The 14,918-nt window shown below is 46.2% G+C and overlaps 1 protein-coding gene across 1 annotated transcript in view; it reads right to left on the reverse strand.

Moving 5' to 3' along the window:
* Positions 1-1,559: 1,559 nt before the first annotated feature.
* LOC146621109 (uncharacterized) overlaps positions 1,560-14,918 on the reverse strand; it is a 313,936-nt gene continuing 300,577 nt past the window's right edge. The window contains exons 12-14 of the mRNA XM_085368718.1: positions 10,942-11,072; positions 2,023-2,433; positions 1,560-1,919 (exon numbers count right to left, since the gene is read on the reverse strand). Of these exons, the coding sequence (XP_085224844.1) occupies positions 1,560-1,919; positions 2,023-2,433; positions 10,942-11,072 (902 nt within the window). The remainder of the gene's footprint in view (positions 1,920-2,022; positions 2,434-10,941; positions 11,073-14,918) is intronic.

Consider the following 14,918-nt stretch of genomic DNA (forward strand, 5'->3'; position numbering starts at 1 on the left):
GAGGCCCTGATGGAGGTATTGATGGATGACAGGTGAAGTGGGTGTGTACGTGTGTGCGCGCGCGCATGCGTGTGTATAAGGGGTGGGATTGAATCACCCCGGGGTTAGGTAGAGAGCACCGGTCAGGGTGTTTAATCGACAGGTCTCACCTTGAATCGATTGGCAGGAGTCTCGCAGGGCAAAGACGTGATACACACACAATCAGCACTAACTCACACCAAAACAAACCGTAGGGAGTGGAAGAGAGACGTGGGTGGATGTCTCAATGCCATCAGTGCTGCCTTCCTGCAAGTAGTTGCTGGGCTTGTTACTTGGAAACAAATTTAAGACTCAATTTAAAGGCACTTTTTAAATTTTACTTGTCAGTCTCGAACATTACCATTCCTTTACATACCTTTGCTTGGGCGCACCAAATTTGCAGTGGTATAGTAAATGTATTAAGCACTTTTTCAAAGAAATAATGAACTTTGCATGTATTTGTCTAATTTTCCAGTAAAAGCCAAATACTATACAATGTCTTACAACATTTCTCAAAATATTTTTATTGAGTGATTGTGGATACAGTTTATGGAAAAAAAAGAAGAAGAATTGAATACAAAATTGAATACAAAACAAAACTTCTCATGTTAGAACATAGGTAAAGAAAAAACAAACAAACAAAAAAATTAACAAAAAAAACGCAACCCAGGAGTGGCAATTAAAACTAACAAACCCTTTCCTTACAAACAATTTCTTGTTACAACAAAAATCACAACTTACAATAACTGAATACAACTAAAAGAAAAAAAGCCAACTTGTTACATGACAGACAGGTGTTTTTAAAGGTGGATGATAAAAGGTTTTGCACTAAGCATTTAGTTAAAGAGCCAGTTTGCATACCACAATATTAAAGGACACACTGACAGACATGAAACAAGACAACAAAGACAAAGAGCAAGCTCACATTATCTGTGCAACAAATCAATTTCCTCAAACTGAAAAGAGCCACAGTGGCAAACACATGTGACTCATACCGAAGAGACGGACAGCCATGAAAATGCCTCACCGTGAAAATGTCTTACAAGAGGCCAAGATCCGAGAAGGCGTTATGTCTTTAATAAACAACATACTGTAAGCATTAAAATGAATGTGGCGCAGTGTGTAGGGTAAGAAACAACCTTCTCAAGTTCTGTTGAAATGATGTGATTCAAGGTCTCAGCATTTTCTACACACGGTTTTGACTGTAGGGCATTAGACAAAAGTCTAATGCCTTCAAATAAGGTCAAGTTTCAGGAGTGTTGTTGACTGAGATGGCTTATCGGAGGAACGTACTTGCCAAATCAGAATGTGTGATCACAGGGGTAAATTGGACCCTATTAATGCTCATCTGGACTCTGTTTTGGAGAGCTCCTCCAGAGCAGAAGGTTGTTTTTGCAAGCAAAAATATTTAGCTTTACATCCATTATCAAGTAGATAACAGAGAGCACAATTCCATAGCCAGTGATTTTTTTTGCGGCTTTTGGTTAAGAAATATACATGTTTAGGATAACAAAAAAAAGTTGCATACATATTCACTTGGTTCACTGGTGGGCAGAAGTAGACCTGTGAATTCTTGGAGTAATGCCAAAGGAAAAAGCTTGTCTTCTGTTTGCAGAGCACTTTTTAAATGGCTTAGATGAAGGAGGAGTTTGAGAAAGAGAGGTTTCAACCTGCGATCTCAAATGGGAGGAAGGGAATGTGTGAACTTGCTGTCCAGAGCTAGAGATTGAAGAAGATCTGTAAATGGAAGACTTAAGGCCACTGTGTGGTCCCGTTCTTGGATGGTGACAAGAGGTTACAAATTGAGTTCCAGGACATTTCAAAGGAGGTCTGGGTGCAGGCCTGAGCTCGGGGCTCTGCAAAATGCTGCTGCCGCCTTCAGATTTTTGGACTGATCTTCTCTGAAAAGATAAAGATTTATGAAAATATAAGTACAATATATTGTGACAAACTGGAAAAACTGGAGTTGTAGTTTTGTTTGTGATGACTATATAAATAACTCACCTTTTGAGCCCCAGATGAAATTCTGCTTTGAGCTTGTTGTCCCTTTGATAGCTGGGGGAGAGTGCCAGCAGTGGGCCTGCATTGCTTGCCGTCTGACCTAGGTAAAAGATGCAGTGTAGTGAAGACTACGTGAAGACTGCCTTGACTATTTCTGCATGTTCTGCTCCTTGGCTCAAACCGCACTGCTGTCTGACAACCCTCTGTATCATCCCCCTGCTTGGATTTGATTGATGAGTGGCCACTTCCTGTCCCATCCGTTTCTGTTGCAGACATTGCCTCATCTGTGTATGGTTTTTGTTCATGTCTTTCTTTTTCCTCTGCACTTTCACTTTCTTCATCTGTCTCTTGCTCCTCAAAGCCTTCTGGACTTTCCGAACCTTGAACCAGTTTGTGTTTGACATGTCTGGAGCCCTGTCAGGTGGATACACACAATCTTTTAAGTTGTTTTTACTATGATTTGGGTAGTAATATTGTACAGTCAGTTTCATTGTAGAGTAAACTTATAGGAAACAGAGAATTTCAGCAATAGACATCAATATTTATCTTTGTCATATAACATGTATTGCAGTCAACAATGTGCTCATTTATGAACACTTGTTTGAGTCACTTAAAAAAATATAGACTAACACCTTGTGTTCTGTCAATTCATCCAAATCTTCCAGACTTGCTGAAACTTAGTGTTGTGCACATTTCTGGGAAGCCAGTGTAATGTTCTTCATGTTTGGAAGTAATGTATGCATTACTATGGCATTACTAATGTGGTTACTTTATTGTTTTTTGTCATTCTGCTATAATGGACTACATTTTAAAATTCAGCAATCACATTACAGTCACTAATCCCTTTATTATTTTGACAATTTAAGTTTCAGCTTTCTCTTTCTGTACTGAGAGACCCTGGAGCACATCTGTGCCAGTGCGGCAGTACCTCTGCCCAGTAAAAGATCATCACTGCCAGGAACACTTCCCGCCCTGACATAAAACTGGGAGGGGAAAGCTGATTCAGGAAAGCATATTAAGTTTCTAGAAATGCCTGTTAAAACAACACTGAGGCCAAACATGGTGCATTGGACAAACTGTATCTAATCCCTTTATAACAAAGAGATATTTGGCAATGTTAAATATTTAGCTGATGTGTGTATGTGCATGTGCATGCTGCATGCCTTAGATGTGTATATATGGAGGTGAGAGAATGTCCCTGGAAAGGTTGCCTTCATCAGTGCGCAGTGTAATTCTAATTGGCTTTATTAGAGGGCTTAAATCTAATACCATCTCTGTGCCCTGCCTAAGGCTTTGAGTGTGTGTTTGTGAGTGTGCACCTCTTTTTTTAATGTTTATGCCTCAACAAATTTCTTACAGAACATTTACAGAGTAACATACATGAGTAGATGGACTAAAACAGCTCTATCAGATGGTGGAAAAATACAGTTACATTCCCTCCTCTAAATGAGCCTGATGCAGCGTATTTCTCCAGTCTGAGAGTAGAGCCCCAGTCAATAGGCAAATACAGCATTTAGACGTTCAAGTTCATTGAAATAGCTGCACTGTAGCTCCAGATGTAATGATACAGACTTAAGGCAAGAGAAAGCAGCATGGAACTGCTCATTTGACCCCATTTAAAAACTTGATACCAATTAAGTTTTGATACCCAGCTGTTCTGGGTGTAAATAATTTAGGAGATCTCTCTCACTGAACACACAAATAATGTTATGTGCATGCACACATATATGCACATGGATGTGCATGGGCTCTGAAACACACTAAACTACGAATATATGCACACTCCTCTGCGCGCACACACATGTACGTGCGTAAAGATTCCGCTGTGCTCTGGAAACAGACTTCTTAATGAAGCCTTCCCGAAGTGAAAGTAGAGCAGAAATACATACTGGCCCATTTCTGCCTTCAGTACACCCTCCTCGCCTCTCTCCTCTCTCCCTCGCTCTCCCTTTCCCTCACCTTCTCCACATCATTTGTTTTATGCATGTTTCATTGTCTTTCTCTTTTGTCTCAATGAGTTAAATCACAACCCCTAATTTATGGCTACAGGCAAAGACACTTCTACAAACAAACTGGCTGATGAGAGGGGATGACTGAAAACATACGCGCTGAGCGGTGTGTGTAAATCTTAAAATGTCTGTTACTGTCTTTTTATCTGTGGTTATTTACATAAGAAATGACAGCATGTGTAAAAGAATGACTGCGATGCAAAATGAAAAAGGCTGCGCGCTCGAGGAGAGGGGAAGTGAGCAAGGGGGGTGAGAGAGAGTAAATCCAGTGACACTGAGTGGGGAGCACTCAGGTGTGGTGAGAGGATTATACAAAACCCTGAGTATGAATGACAGTAAACACCTGAATGACAGAGAGACGGGGAGGGGTGGAAGTGTGTGTGTGTGTGTGTGTGTGTGTGTGTGTGTGGCTTTGCGTGACAGTTTAGTGGCCTTCACTGATATTCTGAGAGGTAAGTGAATATATATTCACTCTGATGTTTTCACAACTGTGCTGCCTACTTAAGTAAAACTTGCTCTATTGTATCCATAGTATATACATTATGTCTCTCCCCCTCTCTCTCTCTCCACATATATATATATATATATATAAAAAAAAAAAAACACCCAGCACGCCCCTGCGGGCGGTTTATCCTTCAAGCTCGGGTCCTCTACCAGAGGCCTGGGAGCTTGAGGGTCCTGCGCAGTATCTTAGCTGTTCCCAGGACTGCGCTCTTCTGGACAGAGATCTCCGATGTTGTTCCTGGGATCTGCTGGAGCCACTCGCCTAGCTTGGGAGTCACCGCACCTAGTGCTCCGATTACCACGGGGACCACCGTTACCTTCACCCTCCACATCCTCTCGAGCTCTTCTCTGAGCCCTTGGTATTTCTCCAGCTTCTCGTGTTCCTTCTTCCTGATATTGCTGTCATTCGGAACCGCTACATCGATCACTACGGCCATCTTCTTCTGTTTGTCTACCACCACTATGTCCGGTTGGTTAGCCATCACCATTTTGTCCGTCTGTATCTGGAAGTCCCACAGGATCTTAGCTCGGTCATTCTCCACCACCCTTGGGGGCATCTCCCATTTTGACCTCGGGACTTCCAGGTTATACTCGGCACAGATGTTCCTGTACACTATGCCGGCCACTTGGTTATGGCGTTCCATGTATGCCTTGCCTGCTAGCATCTTGCACCCTGCTGTTATGTGCTGGATTGTCTCTGGGGCATCTTTACACAGCCTGCACCTGGGGTCTTGCCTGGTGTGATAGACCCCAGCCTCTATGGATCTTGTGCTCAGAGCTTGTTCTTGTGCTGCCATGATTAGTGCCTCTGTGCTGTCTTTCAGTCCAGCTTTGTCCAGCCACTGGTAGGATTTCTGGATATCAGCCACCTCCTCTATCTGCCGGTGGTACATACCGTGCAGGGGCCTGTCCTTCCATGATGGTTCCTCGTCTCCCTCCTCTTTCTTGGGTTTCTGCTGCCTGAGGTATTCACTGAGCACTCGGTCAGTTGGGGCCATCTTCCTAATGTATTCTTGGATGTTCGTTGTCTCATCCTGGACTGTGGTGCTGACACTCACCAGTCCCCGGCCCCCTTCCTTCCGCTTAGCGTACAGCCTCAGGGTGCTGGATTTGGGGTGAAACCCTCCATGCATGGTAAGGAGCTTTCTTGTCTTTATGTCAGTGGCTTCTATCTCCTCCTTTGGCCAGCCTATTACCCCAGCAGGGTACCTGATCACGGGCAGGGCGTACGTGTTGATGGCCCGGATCTTGTTCTTACCATTCAGCTGACTCCTCAGGACTTGCCTGACCCTCTGCAGGTACTTGGTGGTTGCAGCTTTTCTAGCGGCCTCTTCATGGTTCCCATTCGCCTGTGGGATCCCCAAGTACTTGTAACTGTCCTCTATGTCTGCAATGTTGCCTTCTGGTAGTTCAATCCCCTCAGTTCTGACTTTCTTCCCTCTCTTTGTTACCATCCGACTACACTTCTCCAGTCCGAACGACATTCCAATGTCATTGCTGTATAGCCTGGTAGTGTGGATCAGTGAATCGATGTCTCGTTCACTCTTGGCATACAGCTTGATGTCATCCATGTACAGGAGGTGGCTGACAACTGCTCCGTTCTGTAGTCGGTATCCGTAGCCAGTCTTGTTAATGATCTCACTGAGGGGGTTCAGGCCTATGCAGAACAGCAGTGGGGACAGAGCATCTCCTTGGTAGATCCCGCACTTGATGGTGACTTGTGCTATGGGCTTGGAGTTTGCCTCTAGTGTTGTACGCCACATCCCCATTGAGTTCCTGATGAAGGCTCTTAGGGTCCCATTGATCTTGTACAATTCTAGGCATTCCAGTATCCAGCTGTGGGGCATTGAGTCATAGGCCTTCTTGTAATCAATCCAGGCAGTGCACAGGTTGGTCAGTCTGGTCTTGCAGTCTCGGCTGATTGTTCTGTCTACCAGTAGCTGGTGTTTTGCGCCTCTGGTATTCTTGCCAATTCCTTTCTGTGTCCCGCTCATGTATTGACTCATGTGCCTGTTCATCTTAGCCGATATGATGCCTGACAGGAGCTTCCATGTAGTACTGAGGCAGGTTATTGGTCGGTAGTTGGAGGGGACCGGTCCCTTCTTGGGGTCCTTGGGGATCAGGACCGTCCGGCCTTCAGTTAGCCATTCCGGATGTCTCTCGTTAACTAGCAGCTGGTTCATTTGTGCTGCCAGACGCTCGTGGAGTGCAGTCAGCTTCTTCAGCCAGTAGGCGTGAACCATGTCGGGCCCTGGTGCTGTCCAACTCTTCATACTGGAGACCCTTTCTTGGATATCTGCCACTGTGATGGTTACTGGACCCTGTTCAGGGAGGTCGCTGTGGTCAGCCCTCAGATCCTCTAGCCACTGAGCATTGCCGTTATGGGTTGCATCCTTCTCCCATATGCTCTTCCAGTATTGCTCCGTCTCCAGCCTTGGTGGTGCTGTTCTCTTATTGTTCCCTTGCCACTGAGAGTACACCTTTGCTGGTTCTGTGGAGAACAGCTGGTTTATTCTCCTGCCTTCTATCTCTCTGGTGTACCTCCTCAAGCGGCTGGCCAAGGCTGTGAGTCTTTGCTTGGCAGTTTCCAAGGCCTCAGGTATGGACAGCTTGCTGTATTTCTTAGGCACCTTATTTGTCGCACCTTTCTGCAACTCCGTTAGTTGGCTAACCTCCCTCCGTGCTACTTTGATCTTGCCCTCTAGCCTCCTTCTCCATGGAGGGTACTGCCCCTTGTCGCTGTTCAACTTGTAGCCAAGCATCTCACTGATCACTGTTGCCGTATTGTAGATCAGCTTGTTAGTGTTGGTAATCGTGGTTGTAGGTATTGCCCGTAGTGCTGCATTAACATCATCTAGCAGACCTTCTGAGGGAACTTCACGTAATCTTGGTAACCGGCTACGCGGGATCCAGGTTTCAAGCTTGGCCATGATCCTATTTTTCAGGTCAGTTCCTCTCGCACTCAACGATCCTTCTCCTATCGCACTTGGGGCTATGTACCCAATCTCGGGTGGGGGTGATGATATCTCCCCCCTGACCTGGCGTCCTGACTCCTCCTTGCCGTAGCATTTGTGTTGTACCTCGTCAATCTCTAGCTGTGAGAGCAGTCCCTTCTTTCGAATGTTGGAACACTGAGCTACTAGTTGTTTCGCCGTCATTGTGGATGTTGGGTATCGAAGAATCCATAGGTCCCTCATCCTATTCATGTAGCCCCTTCCGCCGGGGTTACTTGCATAGTAGCATTCCAACAACGCCCTGTTTTCGTCTCTTGCCCACCGATGCCTTCTTGTTCCAGTAGCCCACTTTTCGTCAGGGTGCCCTGGTTCCTCAACACCTGACGCGGACCTTGTTGATCCGGGCGACGTCCGAGCCGGCATGCCTTCATATTTATCTGTCTCGCTCATGTCTGCGGTAGGCTTGCTTAGCATAGGGGGTCTAGCCTTAGGACCCTTACTGGATACAGACGCCCCAGGCAGGAATCGAACTTGCGATCCTCTGTTCCAAAGGCGTGTAGTCTAACCACTACGCTAACCACTAACCACTACGCTATCCACTACGCTATCCAGCTGCTATATATATATATATATATATATATATATATATATAAGCTGTCCATACCTGAGGCCTTGGAAACTGCCAAGCAAAGACTCACAGCCTTGGCCAGCCGCTTGAGGAGGTACACCAGAGAGATAGAAGGCAGGAGAATAAACCAGCTGTTCTCCACAGAACCAGCAAAGGTGTACTCTCAGTGGCAAGGGAACAATAAGAGAACAGCACCACCAAGGCTGGAGATGGAGCAATACTGGAAGAGCATATGGGAGAAGGATGCAACCCATAACGGCAATGCTCAGTGGCTAGAGGATCTGAGGGCAGACCACAGCGACCTCCCTGAACAGGGTCCAGTAACCATCACAGTGGCAGATATCCAAGAAAGGGTCTCCAGTATGAAGAGTTGGACAGCACCAGGGCCCGACATGGTTCACGCCTACTGGCTGAAGAAGCTGACTGCACTCCACGAGCGTCTGGCAGCACAAATGAACCAGCTGCTAGTTAACGAGAGACACCCGGAATGGCTAACTGAAGGCCGGACGGTCCTGATCCCCAAGGACCCCAAGAAGGGACCGGTCCCCTCCAACTACCGACCAATAACCTGCCTCAGTACTACATGGAAGCTCCTGTCAGGCATCATATCGGCTAAGATGAACAGGCACATGGGTCAATACATGAGTGGGACACAGAAAGGAATTGGCAAGAATACCAGAGGCGCAAAACACCAGCTACTGGTAGACAGAACAATCAGCCGAGACTGCAAGACCAGACTGACCAACCTGTGCACTGCCTGGATTGATTACAAGAAGGCCTATGACTCAATGCCCCACAGCTGGATACTGGAATGCCTAGAATTGTACAAGATCAATGGGACCCTAAGAGCCTTCATCAGGAACTCAATGGGGATGTGGCGTACAACACTAGAGGCCAACTCCAAGCCCATAGCACAAGTCACCATCAAGTGCGGGATCTACCAAGGAGATGCTCTGTCCCCACTGCTGTTCTGCATAGGCCTGAACCCCCTCAGTGAGATCATTAACAAGACTGGCTACGGATACCGACTACGGAACGGAGCAGTTGTCAGCCACCTCCTGTACATGGATGACATCAAGCTGTATGCCAAGAGTGAACGAGACATCGATTCACTGATCCACACTACCAGGCTATACAGCAATGACATTGGAATGTCGTTCGGACTGGAGAAGTGTAGTCGGATGGTAACAAAGAGAGGGAAGGTAGTCAGAACTGAGGGGATTGAACTACCAGAAGGCAACATTGCAGACATAGAGGACAGTTACAAGTACTTGGGGATCCCGCAGGCGAATGGGAACCATGAAGAGGCCGCTAGAAAAGCTGCAGCCACCAAGTACCTGCAGAGGGTCAGGCAAGTCCTGAGGAGTCAGCTGAATGGTAAGAACAAGATCCGGGCCATCAACACGTACGCCCTGCCCGTGATCAGGTACCCTGCTGGGGTAATAGGCTGGCCAAAGGAGGAGATAGAAGCCACTGACATAAAGACAAGAAAGCTCCTTACCATGCATGGAGGGTTTCACCCCAAGTCCAGCACCCTGAGGCTGTACGCTAAGCGGAAGGAAGGGGGCCGGGGACTGGTGAGTGTCAGCACCACAGTCCAGGATGAGACAACGAACATCCAAGAATACATTGGGAAGATGGCCCCAACTGACCGAGTGCTCAGTGAATACCTCAGGCAGCAGAAACCCAAGAAAGAGGAGGGAGACGAGGAACCATCATGGAAGGACAGGCCCCTGCACGGTATGTACCACCGGCAGATAGAGGAGGTGGCTGATATCCAGAAATCCTACCAGTGGCTGGACAAAGCTGGACTGAAAGACAGCACAGAGGCACTAATCATGGCAGCACAAGAACAAGCTCTGAGCACAAGATCCATAGAGGCTGGGGTCTATCACACCAGGCAAGACCCCAGGTGCAGGCTGTGTAAAGATGCCCCAGAGACAATCCAGCACATAACAGCAGGGTGCAAGATGCTAGCAGGCAAGGCATACATGGAACGCCATAACCAAGTGGCCGGCATAGTGTACAGGAACATCTGTGCCGAGTATAACCTGGAAGTCCCGAGGTCAAAATGGGAGATGCCCCCAAGGGTGGTGGAGAATGACGAGCTAAGATCCTGTGGGACTTCCAGATACAGACGGACAAAATGGTGGTGGCTAACCAACCGGACATAGTGGTGGTAGACAAACAGAAGAAGACGGCCGTAGTGATCGATGTAGCGGTTCCGAATGACAGCAATATCAGGAAGAAGGAACACGAGAAGCTGGAGAAATACCAAGGGCTCAGAGAAGAGCTCGAGAGGATGTGGAGGGTGAAGGTAACGGTGGTCCCCGTGGTAATCGGAGCACTAGGTGCGGTGACTCCCAAGCTAGGCGAGTGGCTCCAGCAGATCCCGGGAATAACATCGGAGATCTCTGTCCAGAAGAGCGCAGTCCTGGGAACAGCTAAGATACTGCGCAGGACCCTCAAGCTCCCAGGCCTCTGGTAGAGGACCCGAGCTTGAAGGATAAACCGCCCGCAGGGGCGTGCTGGGTGTTATATATATATATATATCATAAACTACTGATATGTTCATTTACACCATGCATAAAGAAACTGAAACTATTAAATGCAAAGCAGATTTGAGCAGCAAATGATGGACGGACGATGAGGATGTCAACAAGGCAGGCAGGGGCAGGGAGTGTGGAAGAGAAAGATATCACTCAGGAAAAATCCACGGCAAGAGATAGGGAGCTGTTGGGTTAGCGAGTCAGTTAGATTTAGCTTTACAGTATGTAAGTCAATAAAAAGGCTGTAGTGCAAGAAAGAAGAGATATGTTTATCTTACCTGTGCCGTGTTTTCTTTCTCTGTGTGCTCTATTGGTGAGGGTTTTCTGACAAGGTCTCTGAAGTGAGGAAGGTCTCTGAAGTGAGTTTGAGTTTCTGGGTGAGCACACTGTCTGTTCTTCTTTCTGCTCTCTGAAGCACAAACACCTCTCAGCAATTTCAATATACGTTATAATACCTTTTTATGTTCCAAAACTGCATGTGTATGTTCTGTAGTCATCATATACAGAAGCTGGGCGTCAGTTTCTAATTCTGTGCTGCTAAATGAAGTGTCAAACTTTAGAGCCCCAGTGATTTTTTTTGTTAACCTGAATAGTTAAGTTGGAAGAAACAATTCTTTTTTCTACATGCCATTAGCAGGAGTGCCACAGCACACTCAGCTCCTGTTGTGGAAAGCTCAAATGTGTTTTTAACCTCTGGCTTAAGGTTAAATTCAGAAGACAGCAATGCATGTTGATTCCTGGATCTCCTCTTAGTGAAATCCCTCACCTCTAGAGCTATATCACTGTACAGTGCTGACTCTACATGAAGCGTGACCCCGTTTCCCCCACGGCGACCCCCTCCTTCCCTTCACAGCGTTGGAAGATAGAGGAGCACAGGGGAAGGCATGCCAAGGCAGTAGACACTTTTAAGCAAAGATTAAAGGTTTTTCTTTTTAATCAGTCATTTGGCAGCAATGTTAGAATTTCACCCTGGTGCTGCTAAGGATCAATTTTTAATGCTGCTGTGCACAGAGCAGACAGGGTGATTGGCAAAGGAGAAGCTATTTACAAAGGATCTATTTACAAATTTTCCATAGAAATATGCAGAGGGCACAATTGACATCTCTTACAGAATTTTAAATAAGCTCTTCTTTTTTTTTTACTTTGTCACAAGGCGCGACCCCTTAGCGCCTGATCATCACTTCAGTGTGCGTGCGTGCATGTGTGTGAGTTTGTGCATGTGGGTGCAGAGACTCACAAGTGCCTCACATATAAGAATAATAAAGCAACATAACTCTCTCCCTTGTGTTGCATTATCTTCATTTCTCCATCGTATGCTGCCAGGGACTGGGTAACTAGGTCAATCAACCCTGGTGTAAACACATCACAACAATCCACCAAGAACATGCTAATGACAATGACTGCTTTTTAATTTATATCTCTCAGTCTCTCACTCTTCAGTTTCAGTAATACTACTTGACGGATTTCAGCTTAATATTGCATCCAGGTAAGCAAAAATTTTGGTAAATAGGAGGTAGTTATCTACTATACCTACTGGGCTTAAATATAAAATTGCCCCAATCAGCAATAACTAAAAAAAACCCAATCACTTCATGTTAAGAAATGCTTCTTCGCGGAGGATTCACAACAAATCAACTTCAACCTGCAGTAAATGTCAGGCTGTGTTTAATGGTGGCAGGTGTACAGGACAGAAGTGAGTCTTACACAAAATACAGCAAGCAAGTAACATCTTCAGAACTATACAAGTTCATCTCTGTGCAGACCCGACACCGGTGCCCTCCATGCATCCATCTTTAAGTCTACCCATGAATCAATCCATATATTCATCCATCCATCCATTCATTATGCAACCGCCTATTCATTCCTTATCCAACCATCCATTCATTCATGCAGTCAAACAGCCTTCGAGCCAACCAACCCACACACCATTGATCCAATGATTGACCCTGCATTGGGTAGATCAATACTCTCTTAAATGGCATAGTTGTAAGTGCTTAGGCACAATGGCAAGACATTGTTTGTGTAGTTAATTTCCAAGGTAGCAAGGCCGTGCAGGGCTCTAACCAAAGTCAACTCTCTTTTATTCTCCACTTACACGATAACGTCAAAGCAAAGAAAGGGGGCACTGAAAAAGATATTGAGCAGAAAGCATCCTGTACACATGCAACAAAAGGGGCAGTGTTCCATGCAAAACTACTTGTAATGACCCAAGACTATTAGATGCTCCAGATAAAGATGCCTGTGGGTACAGCAGGTTTACAGACACATTACTGTACTGTCACACATGCAACTAGACAGGCAAGAGTAATAGCAAACATTTAAACATTTATAGATGAAAGAAATCATGATGCACATCACTGTAATGAGGTGCAGGCTGAAGGTAAAGTTAAACGAAACCATGACACATTTCACCTCGACACTGATATTATACTACACCGTTGATTTAATAATAATAAAAAAGAATTACCATACATATCACTAGTAAAGGTATTACTTAAACAATATTAACCTGAAGTAGCAGTAGTAGTAGTAGTACAGACTCACACCCTGTATATCATTGTGCAGCCTAATGTGGCTTGGTGTGCATACAGAAACTGTGATGGGTTAGAGCTGGGGCCGGGTCTTGGCATTAAATGAGTGGGACTCTGACAAGTCTTGGAGTTCTGTCACTGCAGTTCACAGGTCTTGTTAGCCAAGGTGTCGGCAGGGGTGGAAATAGTTGTGTGTGAGTGTATCTGTGTGTGTGTGTGAGCTGAACATTAGACAGCACTCCTACCTCCACCTCCTCACCTGACACCAGCAATAAAACTAAACAGGCCAAGGTGCTATGCTGTGTGCATGTGTGCGTGCGTGTGTGTGCGAGTGTGTAACTGCGTGTATGGATGTGCACATGGGAAAAGGGGGCATGTGTGCTGCAGGGTTGTTGTTGTTGCTGTCACCAATTTGCCGGGGCCTCCAGACGGGAGTAGGAGCAAGGTGACGGAGCTGTGGCTTGATAAACACAGAAGCCCTGCTTCGATTTCCCATCCAGTCCACTTTGGAAACACATGGCTCTTCTTGGGCGCTCTTGGCCCAGGGAAGAAGAGAGTCGCGGTGGGGGGTGGGGGGCAGCAGGGGGAGAGAAGAGGGAGAGCCACAAGAGAGACACAGTGATGGGCATGTAGTGAAGGAAAATAGCAGTCAGAAAGAAGGCAGAGAGAAGAAGTGATGGAGGGGAGGTAATGTATGTGGTACAGCTAGGAAGAAGGTAGACAGAGGTGACAGGCCTGGTGGAATCAGCTCAGGTGTGCAGAGGGAGAAAAAGAAAGATTAAGAAAGGAGAGGGGAGGAGGGGAGTGATGTGAGAAATTTGAGTGAACCTCTAAACGTCTTACACTCTCAAAAAGATAGACACATACAGTCAACCGTCTCTTCACAGTGTGCTTCTTTCAATCTTTCACTCTTTCGGTCCCTCCATCTCTTTCTCTTTTGCCTGAAAAAAAACTTTGCAGTGTTCCGCTTTTCATATGACATCAGAAGTTTAAAGACCAGCTCCAGCTGGAGGCGCAGAGGAGTGTCAGTGAGGGAGGTGGGGCACTGAGCTCCCCTCTGCCCCCCTAGAGAGTTAAGGAGATCACATTTTAACCCCCTCCAAACCCCACCCTGCTGCTCCTCTCCTCCATGCCTTAACACCAACATAAGAGGACAAGTGTGGGCTCTAAGCACCAGTGATCAAACACGAGCGGCTGCTGGGTACGCTAGGCTCAGGACTGTTGGCCTAATAGGATTGGAAGCCCCCAGGTGAGCCAAAGGACACCTCCAATCAGTGTGATTAGCCAAAGGCTGCTATAGCACCGACTGATGTACAGTACTAAAAAGGATCACATTGGTTGTGAAGAATGCAAGCAAGTAATGGAGTGTAGTGTCATGGTTGAATGCGCATGTCAAAGTGTTAGGCTGGAATGGCAGAGTTTAAAACTGCATGTAGTTTTAATGTGTCAGAACGATCTCGAGGTTTTGACTGTTTGCTAATCATTATTAAGTTCACAGAAGCGTATAATGTGCAGAGCTGAATAATAATCTTGGCTTTCTGGCTATGTGTAAAAAACAGAGTAGGCTGTGCATCTAGGCACATGGCCTTAATACAAGACTGCTCAAGCACAGGCACACATAAATGTGGATTTCTATGAGTAAAGTCTCGCCATCCACATGTTTACTAACACATACATGAACGGACAAGCACACGAGCAACATGCCCAGATACGCACTCACAGAC

Source organism: Diplotaxodon limnothrissa, linkage group LG12 (assembly GCF_057381915.1).
Source record: "Diplotaxodon limnothrissa isolate DT_005_m linkage group LG12, D_limnothrissa_male_GT1.1, whole genome shotgun sequence".
Taxonomy (NCBI): domain Eukaryota; kingdom Metazoa; phylum Chordata; class Actinopteri; order Cichliformes; family Cichlidae; genus Diplotaxodon; species Diplotaxodon limnothrissa.